General features: G+C 35.0%; 1 protein-coding gene across 2 annotated transcripts in view; it reads right to left on the reverse strand.

The window, feature by feature from the left end:
* The window catches only part of EPHA3 (EPH receptor A3), a 374,626-nt gene extending 361,657 nt beyond the window's left edge, over window positions 1–12,969 (reverse strand). For both annotated transcript variants that reach the window (XM_064380008.1, XM_064380007.1), the window contains exon 1: window positions 12,765–12,969. In XM_064380008.1, coding sequence (XP_064236078.1) covers window positions 12,765–12,882 — 118 coding nt within the window. In that variant the 5' untranslated portion in view covers window positions 12,883–12,969. The remainder of the gene's footprint in view (window positions 1–12,764) is intronic.
* Window positions 12,970–13,190: the final 221 nt, after the last annotated feature.

A 13,190-nucleotide genomic window follows, 5' to 3' on the forward strand; every position in this document is an offset into this window, starting at 1 on the left:
CATTATTATGTAAACAGCATTTTATTTTCACAGTTTTGCTTTTTAAAGTGTTCCAGAAGTAACAGAATTACTTGTTTATGTCTAATTCAGAGAGACCTTTTTGAAAGATTAAAAAGCAAAAAATGAAAACATATTACTCAATTATGAAATACAAATAGTCATTCAGGCAAATAGCAGTTTAAACTATAGCATATGTATTTTGCCTTTGCCTCATAAAATCAGTCTATCTTGGCATTTTAAAAATCATATTCTCATAAAATTTAGATTATTGCAATTCAGGTACTACAGGCTATCTGTTCAGCCAGAGTTTGACTGTTGGCTGTGAAAATAGACTAGAAGAAGAAAATTGGCCTACAGAATAACTGTAATATAGTATTTCGTTTAGAAATAAAAGTGTTCCTAGTACTTCCTTTTGAAATAAAAGCGTCCCTTGGATGTAAGATTCAAAATTCTAGCATAGGAAACAAAGAATGTAGTGGTAAATTAAAAGTAAGTTTCAATTTAAAAACATTTTGGTATCCCCAAACACACACATGCATATACATACACACATAGTTGTTTCAAAAGAATCCCACTGTAGAATAAATTAATTTTCTTATTAAATAAATTTCTGGAAAACTAAAATCAGAATAAAGCTTTGACTTCGTCATACTCTACAGAACATCTGGATTGTCTAAAATCTCACATGTACCATTTATTTTGATCATGACAATACAAGTTTGACTGACATCTACAAACATAGACACACATGCATCAACAAACTCTTCAAAGTTTGTTTACTGGTCTTTATAATGGTCCACAAGGATCAAATGGTAGCACATTCTCATCGGTTTATTTCAAAACACTAGTCTTTGCCTTTGCATCTTAGAAGCATGGTGTCAGTGGAAAGCATGGAACTCAGCACTGGAATAGTCAGAAAACTTTTAATATATTGATGAAAGAGATGGTAAAATGCAAATAGAATTCAGTGAAGTATTTCTGGGTAGTGTAGTCATAATAGAAATAGCACCTATAGAAGTTTCTATTTGGTGATGATTCTATGTTGATATTCATTCACATGTGTTTTCAATAAACTCACATGCACTCACACAGAATTTACATTAGGCTAGGTATGTGCTTAATAAGAAGAACTATTTCTGAATATGTAGTTAATTCAAACATGCTTAAAAATGTGTCATCTTATATATTCATTTAAATTATTTATAAAGTTACATGCAGTTAAAAATAAATCTGGATTAAAATTATTCCCACCACATGAACCTAGGCAAATCATTTAATCTCCTACTCCTTGTTTTTCGGAATTTCTTATTATCCTTTACCTTAAAAAAATCCTCCCTGTCTCTCAGGCACTGTGTTCTGGGACTTAAATTGCCCCCTCCACTAAAGATTCATATCATCATTTTTGTATCTATGTTATAACAATTTTCATATAAGCATTTGTTTTAGATTCATCTATCCCACTGAATTTGACATCTTCAAGAGCACAGAGAATTCCAGTCCCTAGGATGTATATTTTTTTCAAAATCCAGTGGGTAAATAATTCTCATGTAAGCACTATTTGGTAAATAAACAAATACAAACAATAAATAAAAATAATAATAACAATTATTATTATTTTTGAGACAGAGTCTTGCTCTGTTGCCCAGACTGGAATGCAGTGGCCTGATCTCGGCACACTGCAACCTCCGCCTCCCAGGTTCAAGCAATTCTCCTACCTCAGCCACCCAAGTAACTGATATTACAGGCACCTGCCTCCACACCCAGCCAATTTTTGCATTTTTAGTAGAGATGGGGTTTCACCATGTTGGCCAGGCTGGTCTGGAACTCCTGAACTCCTCAGGTGATCTGCCTCCCAAAGTGCTGGGATTACAGGCGTGACCCACTGCTCCCGGCCAACAATAAATTATTATAACATGAAAGATGAGTTATTATTTTGTAATAAGCAATTAGTTATATATCGACTCTCTTCTTGACTCATTTTAATGAATCTTAAAGTTGTACTTTTGTCCTTACATTTAGAGTTCCAAAGTTTCACTAATGGGGTTAGGGTAATACACCTACTACGAACCTGGCCAAACGTTAAGGCAAAATACTCTTAGCTAATTTTCAAAGGATAACCTCTAGAAAGGAAAATTTAAAGGAATATTACTAATTTTATGTTTTTTATTTTTCTTCCTTTCATTTTATATTTTTTATATTAAAACATTTAGTATGATTTTGGACATCATTTTCAAAGGTAAAAAAAAAATTTCCTTATGCAGTGTACAAATGTCAGGGAAAAGCACTTGTATCTGAAAAGATGGAAAAACCACCATTGTTAAGCATAGATTAATCTAACTAGCTTAGTCAGATGAAATACATATATGACATGTGGAAATTTCTCTATCAGAGAACAAGGACAATCAAATCATAATTTAGATCAGAAGTGTCAAGAACACTATAATAAAATCTCTAAGTTTATCTTTTTAGCTATTTAACGTAAATGAGTATTAGCTTATCTATAGTAAACCAGATAGTAAAAGTAAACCTAGAGAAAATTACCATGTCCTTTTATACTGCCTCTTTGAAAATATTTCCAATATTTGGCAATAACTAGATTTGGTGGCGTTTACCGATTTCATAAAAGAGTAACAATCTAATTTAATTCCAGTTCTAGTTTGTTATGATGATGTCAGTTCTTTTATTCTGTAAAAATGCAAAATCTACCATGATCGGCTGTGACTTATTCAAGGGAGAAAAGATCACAATTTGTATGTAACTCTAGTCTTTTTGCCACCTTTGAATATAATAGATGATAAGAGAACAGCTGGGGAAAATGAACAAGATTAGATAGTGACAAATAAATCCATGATTGTTTTTGTTTTCTCATCACCTATTTGTAATTCAAAAAATATATATAATTTTATGCCATAGTGAGTGGGAATAGCTCAGTTTGGTAAGAGGACAATACTGTTGGTGATAAAACACACCACACAGTCCTGCAAATAGATTTTTCCTGTGAGTGGTGTTTTGCTTACCCAGAGGATTAGTTAGATAATCCACATGGAAGACATTGCAAATTAGCTTCCCAGACTTTCCCTCAGTGTGAAGACTGCCATCATATGCAATGAAAGAATATATCCCTTTAAAATCTATACACTTTTATTAATTGCTAAATTGGGTTTGAAAAATCAGGAAATAAATATACGTTAACTACTAACAAGCTGCTCTGTGATTCCCTTAGTCAATCTGAAGTAGATAGGAAATATTACAAATTCCTGTTGATTGGAAATCAATCAACTTTATCACAGGCAAAAAGTAAAATTTTAAAGCCTTATATAAGGTGGTTTATACTTACTGGACCTGTAGAGTTTATTTATCTTTTTTCCTTAACTATTAATTTGAAAAAACATAAATTAACCTTCTTATAATGAATACATTAAAAAGTCAAGAAGAAACAGTTTTGATATTGACTAAATTGGCCACTTAGTGATAAAAATTAACCCACAATTCTCTGTTTGCTCCAGTCTATTTTGAAGCCCTCTATGTAATCAGTCAAGATTTTTGTCTTATAAAGGGGTAGACAGCTCAGTCTGGGGTCTTTAAAGTCAGTTTACATTTGTCTTGATTTGAGAGAGTTCTGAACACCCAAATATAAATATAAAAAAATCAAATAATAGGAAAATGAGTAACAAATATAAAAAAAATCAAATAATAAGGAAATGAGTAATTGACATGAATTCTTTAGAAGTAAGGGGGAAAAAAAGTTTGTTGCGAAATCCTCACTTTTGTTCGTGGAAAATGTGCCAATAGTCTGAAAGGCTGGCTAACTCTTTGGGAGCATAACAGCTAACACATTTTTTTTTTTTTTTTTTAATGTTTCAGTGAAGAAAGCAAGATACTAAAAGCTGCTTTCTTCTTTGGAAGCCTGATGTCATCAATATGCTATTTTTGCTCTTTGCCAGGTTAACAGAATTTATTGCAGCAATTAATGCAAAACATATGTGCTGAAATACCCACATGAAAAATATAATTGCCCTCAACTTAATTTGCTGCCTTTCAAAAGCCTGTTTTAGCTACCTTTTCTCAATCCCTGCAGTTAAATAGAATACAAGTGTTTTTATGAAAGAAGAGCTAAATCACTAAAATTTATTTTCTCACCAGAAGTAATTTAAAAATTATATTTTAAATGGGGGAAAATTTCCACAGAGACTGAAGTCTACTTTTGGGAACATGTTTGTATTACTGACCTTTAAGTCAATTCCAATTGTTAATTCGCACTTCATTTTTGTTACACATAACCCTGAATAATCACACTCTGGTTATATTGACAATTTCCTCACTATCTGTATGTATGGAATTCCTGACAAAATCTTCCATCAGGATGAGGAAAGGAGTGTTTGAGTTTCAGGAAAGGAACACAGAGGTAAGAACATGTGAAGAAAAGTTGTCACAGATATTTTCATCGACTCTTTTGTCCACATCAAATTCCTTTAACTTAGTTTCTTCGTGGGTCCTCCACCCATGCAGAAAATCATAACTTGTGAGTGTAACCACTTTGCAGTTCCAAAGTCCTCTCATTTATATGGTTTCCTTCAATTTCTCACTCCAAATTTCAGAGTGTTTCTAAATTATCCTTGCAAAGTCAGAAGACAAATTAGTACAGTCACTGGCATTAAGTTTGAGAAGCTAGTGCTTTTCCTGAATACAAGGATAGCTCCCTAGTTCACAGGCGTTTGGGGCTAGGAGAAAACATATGAGGTTAAAATCAAAAGGCAAAGACAAGAGAGAGGGTCTGGCTTAGTTACTACTTTATTATTATCCATTTTCTCAGTTTCTTCTGTTGTAACAATGGGAAATGTCATGTTACCTATTTTAGGGCTGCTTTAACGATGAAATGAGGTTCAGTAAGTCGTGAATGATAATTTAAGGGAAAAATCTATTTGCCAGCAGAACACTGAACAATTATTTTCCCAGTGTTGAACATGGCACTGAGGATATATTTAGTCTTGAAACCTACAGGATTTGACAATACCATCTTTTATGAAAAACACTGAAGTTCTAACACAGTCACAGAAAAATCAGGATCACCCAACCACCAACCTATCTCGATAGCACAGCTCCCAAAAACCCTCTCTGGCCCATTCCGTATTTACTCCCAAAATCGGAAGAGGAAAAATCCTGTTTTAATAAAACGGTGTCAGTCAAGTACGGGCTGGCTTTGGGAGAACACAGACAACTTCTGGATGTGCCTAGGGAAAAAGTTTATGGAACATCCCCGCAGCAATTACCAGCGGTCTAACAGGTGGCACTAGCAGGTAGTTTTAAAGAAAACCTTTTTTTTTTTTTTTTAAGTTCTTATTTTAGTCTAGCGACACCCAAAGAGTAGAATGTCCAAAAGATAAAGAAATGGTAAAGGGATAGGGCTAGGCATCAGCAAGCTGGAAAACAGGACATCTGAGGCAACTGCTGTGAGTCGCACCCAAGCGAACCCGGTAAGAGATGGTTTCTCAACCCTGCAGCGAACTTTGCAGAATATTTCCTTCCTCCGCCTGTCGCCTGGTGAACCCAGGAAAATGGATGGAAAGGAGAAGAGTCACTTCCAGACATCACACTGAAAAGGCAAGCTGACAGCAATGTGGAAGGCAACAGGGCGATCGGAGACGCCGAATCAAAGGCTATTGCACAGGTCAGGACCTGCCAGGCCCGTCCGAGGCGCACGGACTCTCTGGGAGGGTCTGACACCCAGGTAAGGAGGGTCCAGGTGGCAAGGAGGACGCTGTGCTCTCCCCGTGCCAGCACATCCGCGGCAGCAGGCAGAGGGCGCACGTTCGCCTCTCGCGCGCTCCAGTTTCCTCCTCGCGCTCGTGTTTGAGTAACTTTGCACCTTCGCGCTCCGCTCGCTCCAGCCCATATCACTGTGAGTGCCCAGCACTACTCGTCCGGAGGCAGAAACCCCAGCGCAGAAGAGCGTCGGACTACTCCCGCTCACTCACCCTACCCCGGGACGGAGGCCTTGGCACCCCAGTCGCGCTCCGGGAACTGGCTTTAGCAGCCAGGCGCGGAGAGACTCGTGCACAAAGAAACCCACTGGCCTCCAGCGGGCTGGGACTGGGTTACGCGCACCCGGAGACGGTTTTTTTATGGTCTCATTCTTTAATTTGATGCAGAGTGAGCAAGTAGTGAACTGTTGGGGGACACCGTTTTCCCTTTGCACCAATGAGCCTGGACACCCTGATGGTGGGTGTGGTGGCAGCAAGGAGCACTTGCTCATCTCCCTACTGTCTGTACCCGTAAAGCTCTGCTTTGTGCTACAAATTCTCAGTACACACTTCTGTAATTTAATGAAGATTGCATTATGAAATGTGGGATGTGTAAGGCGAAGAAAAAGAAACGCAGTTGTCCCCTCCTGTGGCCACTCCTGTCCATGGCGAGGATTATTCACAACAGTTTGTACAGTGCTGCCACTTGCTTTCCTCCTCTTTCCTCACCTATTATTCTCACTTCACCGTGTTGGTTTGGATTATGTGGATTTTCACCCTTTGCTTTGACTGGAACAGCGGGACATGGTTTAGAAAATGCAGAGTTGGGGGATGTCCACACTCAGGGCTTCCAGTTTAATAACGTCACTCCAAGTTTGAGGCTTTATTTGCTGAACTGGTGTTGATTCCATCCACCCCTCCACATGCATTCATCCCCATATTCAAAGGGGGAAGCAGTTAGCATTTTTTGGCTGACACTTTTAAAACTTTCCTGGATAAAATATTTTCTTGGAAAAAAATCAGAAGTGCGTAAACTTGAGAAACAAAGAAATGCAGCCCCCCACCCCAACCCCATTTTAAGTGTACGGGGTTTTTAGGGATTTAATAAAAATTGATTAGCCAGATGTTTTATGTGATAAATGTCTTTCTCTTAAGCAAATGATTTATATATTAACGTTGGCTTTTAAACCAAACTTTTTTATTTTCTTTTAACTTGCAAAAACTTTTTTTCTTTGTAATCGACCACCCTCCCCTCCTTTTTATTTTATTTTTTTCCCCCAAAGGAAGCTGGTAGGAGGCAAACTAAAACTTGCTGACTTTCAGATTTTCCTGGAGAAAACCTCCTGCCAGGTTCCAAGAACTACCTGATACCAACCAGCTGGGAACAGTCTTAAAGGAATCAAGTGGCGCACACGTATCCACACCCTGCACACAACGAGGGATGTCTTCCTAGGTGGATTGATTGGTGACTGGGACGACTTCACCTTTTGTAAATGTCACAATATTGTTTTATCAATATTTCTAAAGTTGTTACAGAAGAGTTAGCTAACATTTCCGATTACTGAGAAGTAAATTTCTAATGCTGGTTTTCTGTATACCTGGATGAATAATATAATTAACATTTCACACTGCTGGTTAACCCTGTGTTTAAAAAATCTGTGGAAAGCTACTTGTGTACTTGGTAAAAGCCCTTTATTGACCCTCCCTGATGATAAAATCCAGATCTCTGGAAACAGAACCCCAAAGGGGACACCTGCATCTGGTCTTCTAAATCTCTCAATTAGGAATTAAAGAAACAAGGTTTATTAAATATTTTTTTTAAATGTGCATGATAAAAGATAAACAAAGTTGAGGATCTTGACAGAAAATTACTTGTAAAACTTAATGTTCTTCCAAGAAATACATGTTTCCCCTTATATCTATTATTTTTGCCAAAAAAATCATTGGAAAAATGACTCAAATCAAAAGTAGCCCACATCACAGATTTCTTAGTAAATGTCTATAAAAACTTATCAAATTTTGATGACTTGAGGAAAGTTTTATTAATATTTTCTTGAAGATCTTATGACTTGGAAAATGTAACTCTCAAGAACACTTCTTTCTGTTTTCATGTACTGAAATTAGTAAATCAAATATATTGTGTAAATATATTTTACCTTTAAAAATCCTTTCCAAAGGTAACTAGTTGATATTTAAAAACTGCTTATATTTTATTTCAGAAAATTTTCAATTAAGTTTTTTTAACATTATAAAGAAAGTTGTTGTGGAAAAGTATTAAAAATGATCGAACCCTTCAAGAAAACACCAAAATTTGAATGTTAAAATGTAGACAATACACAGAGTGTTACTAAATTATTTATTTAATAATGAACTTACTAAGAGCAATGTGAAATGACTAAGTTGTTTATATGACCAAGGAGCAAGCCATAATGAAATTCAAGAAATAAAAAACTTTACATAAAACTTCCTAAACCTACTAAAAAATGTTTAAAAAAATCTAATATCTGATTCTGTACAATATTTTGTTTCAAATTTTTATATTAAAGTGTTTTTCATTATAGCTCTCAATTTCTAGTGTTTCAGGGAAAAGACAACTTTATATAAAATACAACCATGATACAACACGTGGCGATGGTGTTTTATTACATGGAGTTTCCCCTTTATAGGTCCAGTCACTTCTGAGTTAGAAGTATATCCAACTAACGTTTAACCTTAAAATAGGCAAAACAAACAAACAAACAAAAAACCCTATAACTACAGTGACAATAACAAAAAGTATAAAATTAAGAAATTGATAGTTAACAGTGAAACTGTTTTGTATTCATAAATTGATTGTTGTTGCTAGAAGATTTAGTATCTAAAAGATACTAAACATATCTTTTAGTATCTAAAAGATAATAAATTGCTCATTTATGACAAGGACTGGAATAGTGTGATTATAAAACATAAAAAAAAAAAGGAAACTAAGGTATCTGAGTGAACATTTTCCCCACTCAAATTATTATTATCAGTACTAGTCTTTACAAAGATATAAATTCAGAATGAATTAATTTCATGATAGATTTTGAGAGGTTACAAGAAGTTTCTTTCTGGGACATTCAAAATATTGTCGTAGCAATTCAGATTGTCAGTAAAAGCTTAAACAAATTTGCTGATAATCCTGTTAATGACCTAGGTCAAGTGTTAACTGTTGTGGGTTATAAAATAGTGAAATTAAAGTTTCTTCTACCTTCAGGCAAATAGCACAGTTAACCATGGAGTGGGGGTGGGGGAATGTAGGGGCTAGCTATTAGGAGAGCCTATTAAATTACAAAAATGTATAATGCATTCAATTATTTAGTCTAGCATGATGAAATGCTATTAAAAGCAAATGTAAACCCTCTTCCAAACCAAGAAAACTTATAAAGATGATATGATAGCTAAGTTCTCTATTAATGTTTCAATCACTGTGTGTTCTTATTTGAGCAAAAGTGTTTATACATGAAAAGTGATGCCAATTTACTTTTCATATATAAACACTTTTTATATATAATTTTTAAAAATAGGAAAAATTGATTTATTTATTTTTCCCAACATTTGCCTAATACTCAGAGAGATTTATAACATTCATATGCAAGTTTTACTTTTAAGCTTTAAACAATCACATAGTCTCCTCTAGTATTTAGAATATTTATGTTGAGAGAAATACATTTCATAGAAATAGTGTTCCAGCCATTCAAAAAAGTCTTTAAAAAACAGTATATAAATATAAATGTTTAATTTTAGTCAATTTTATTTTTTATACTCTAATTTTCAATATAAATAACTTTCTGGATAAATGTTAATGCAATTTATAAACTCTTTTGGATAGAAAAATGATTCCTGTATTATGTACTGATGAATTAATAGTGCATTGTACCCCAGACTGCCATAAATATATTAAAGTGTTTAATGAAATTAACCAATTCTAAAGGGGTTGAACTAACCACAGTTGATCATTTTATTTTATATTCAGTTTTAACTTTGTTCCAATGTTATTTCTGTTTACCAATAATAATCCGTCTGGTATGGAAACAGGGAGGAAGTATATAAACTTTTAAAATAATACATACTGTAGCAATCATATTTTGACATAAAAAATAACTGATTTCCCATTAAAAGTGTTTTTTTAAGCCATGCACACAGACATACTTGATAAGAATTTAATAAAGTTTTAATAAAGTTCTGTTTATGCATACAGTATATATGTTTAAGTATATAGGCTAACTACTGAGTCAAGTGCCTATTGGAATTATGAATATTTATTATATTGATGAGTCTCTATTATCACCTGGAGTCATTTTCTTAAAAGCATATGAGAAAGATATTTGTAAATATATTAATAAAAGGAAAATTCAGGTTAAACATTTTCTAAGTTATTTTTCTTACCAGGGACCCATGGCATTTCAATATTGATAGTTAATGGGCAAATCTCAGATTTAAAAAGAAATCACGCAACTGCAAATATCCTAGCAATTAAATCAATGTCCTGGTTTTGTTCTCATTTGGTTCTCTCAGGCCTAACTTCATAATAGATTAAAGAATATATTCTAGTAAATACGCTCCAGTAAATTTCTAGTACATTTTTTATAGTGCTGAAATGTTTCAAGCATATTATTTTAAATACAGTCTCGTATTTCATATTTTAAATTTCAAAAATTATATCAGAAAACGACATTAATATTATTTTTAAATCATCACTCCTCCCATATGTAAGTTTTCATAAGAATTGCTTTCTATTGAAATTACACTTAGAAAATTTGCCTGGAAATCTTGGCATACACTTGGCATTTTCACTTTTTATGTTATTCAGCACAACTACGAGCCAAACTATGGATTAATATTTAAAATCTCACTCAAGTATTATCTAAGTTAAATCATCTTAAATTTGTTTTAAATCTTCCCTTCACAATCACAGGAAGGAAAAGAGACACTACCCATAGGACACAATCTGGAAAGAATAATCCCATGAATGATGAATAGATAAACTTTTATCCAAGCAAATTAAATGTAATTATGTCAGCTTTCTGAATACATTTACCTTTCTATATACATATTGTTAATGTACCTGTCTGTATAATTATGTTCATCATGTCCCCAAACATACATGAGGTGAGACTTATAAGCAATGTGCATTTGATTAACCCTGCTTCATTAAATTACTACTCATTAATTTTAAGTAAGTGTGAAATACTTTGGTGTCTTTTTTTTTCTCTTGTAGTTTACTTAAAGGTTATGTTTTCCACAAAAATACTATCAGCTACATTCTTGTGCATAATTAATTCAGTAATATCCATTATCTATATAGTTCATAAGCATTCTATCTGAGTTCATAAACATTCTATCTGGAAAATATAATTCATCATGGCAATGTGGGAATTGTAATGCTATTTTTCTAGTTATTGTCAATATTTTAATATCTACAAAACCCAAAAAAATTTAAAACATTAATTTTAATTTATTGATGTTACCTATTATACATGTTATCCATTGTACAAAAGACTACTCGTACCTTTCATTCAGAAGAATAGTTGACCCTTACTTTCAAATAAATATTTTAATTTTGTTTTTAAAAGAAAAAGTCATTTGTGGGTAAGGTAATTTTCTTGATCTTTATATTTTAGAATTTTTATTTTCTCAGTAAAAAAAAAAAAAGATACAGAAAATTTAATGAAATCTGCCAAATTGATAAAGGCAGTCGTAAGGAAGGGGATAAATTACTGCTCTATTAGCAGTGAAAGTAGGTCATTGAATATCAGGCAGTTTTTACATTTAATGAAAAAGTTTCTAAATATTTTGTTTTTACTTGTTTTTCAAAATAAGGTACACTCTATAATATACAGCAGTCTTGGCTTGATAATATATTTTCTAAGGAGTGATGTATATAACATGATGTTTACACATCAACTGCTCAGTATTGTTAACTTGCAAAATAAATTGCTAAATGTTGTTGTAATAAGTTCAAAATCACTAAGAGGAAATTAGTGTTGTAAGTGTGGCTTTCAACTAATCAATTATTTAGAGAAGTTTGTTTTAAGAGTTAGTGACTGTATTCACAAGTCATTAGGAATAGATCACAAAAGGTATACAGGAGAAAGGCAGTCTGTGTATTAAGTAGATGATCTTATAGAGCACACTGGTGTCCTTAATATTAGGTTTGCACTTTAACCCATTGAAAAAAAAATGAATGCCCATTACAAGGATAATAAAAACTCAACATCAAGAAAATGGCATTTGCTGCATATGAACATTCTCTCTTAATCTACTATTCAGTTATTTACTATATCTTCCAAGGAGCTATTCACTATTCATTAAATACATTCTCCTATTTGTATATAAGCCTTTGAACAAAGAGAATCCAACCTAAGCTTATTGTAATTCCTGTAAATAGTACTTATGTTAAAGTGGCATATGCTGCTCTTAGAACCTGTACCATAGAGCAAACCATTGCCTGGCGGGAGACACCCAACTTCAACACAGCCTTTGCAACACAAACACACACGCACCTCTGCTTCGACAAACTCTCATTTCCCGTTAGCCCATTCATAAACGCCACGATCCCAAGTAGGAACGACCTGTCATTACCTTTAAACACACTAAAGAGTCTAGAGAGGAAGGCTGAATTTTCTTCCAAACTTCTCGGAGTACCACATGGTCATAATTAAAAAATAAAATACTGCCTCGGCCATTTGGCAATTAACATAACTGGGTTGCAACGCTGGAGGATTTTCTTTCTTTCTGGTCATATTGGCCAACAAGGTAATTGCTTGAATTGGTATCAGATTAAAAACACATTTTGAAGGTTTAGACCATCTAAAATTATCTCCCGAAGTGTTTTAGAAAAGACAGCTGAAAAAAAAAAAAAGGCACATCGTTCGTTCACTCTCAGAGCAAACTGTTGTGTTCGGAGGCACCTTCCCGACGCGCCCGGCCTCGGTGAGAACGTGCTTGGAAGAGCGTGAGCCCGCGGGGCAGGGCTGCGCGCACTGCGGGCACCTGGCTTACCTTCATTGGAAGGCTGCGGGCTCACTTCCCCGAAGCAGCTGAGAGCGGAGCAGCTGAGGAGGAGGAGGATGGAGAGGTGGCAGCTGAGAAGGAGGAGGACGGAGAGGTGACAATCCATGTTGCTGTTGCAGAGGGCAGTGAGAGGAGCATATCTCCATGAAGCATGCCACTGATGTGAGGGGGAGCGCTCTGATTGCTGGAGAAGTTACCATGCTCCGCTCGCAGGCTGATGTCAAGTTTGACACTGGAGATAAGGAGGAGTCTGGCTGCCTTTCCGCGAACCCCGCTCGGGGACTTCCCTGGGTCCTAGTGCCGGCGGCAGCGGGCGCTAAAGCGGAGCAGGGTGGCGCGCAGCTGGCTCTGCAGCCCAGAGCTGCTCGGGAAGGAGACGGGGTGGGAGTGGGGGCGTCGCCCGCGGGGCAGGGA

Source organism: Aotus nancymaae, unplaced genomic scaffold (genome assembly GCF_030222135.1).
Source record: "Aotus nancymaae isolate 86718 unplaced genomic scaffold, 86718_ANA_hifiasm-v0.15.2.pri h1tg000022l_1, whole genome shotgun sequence".
Lineage (NCBI taxonomy): Eukaryota > Metazoa > Chordata > Mammalia > Primates > Aotidae > Aotus > Aotus nancymaae.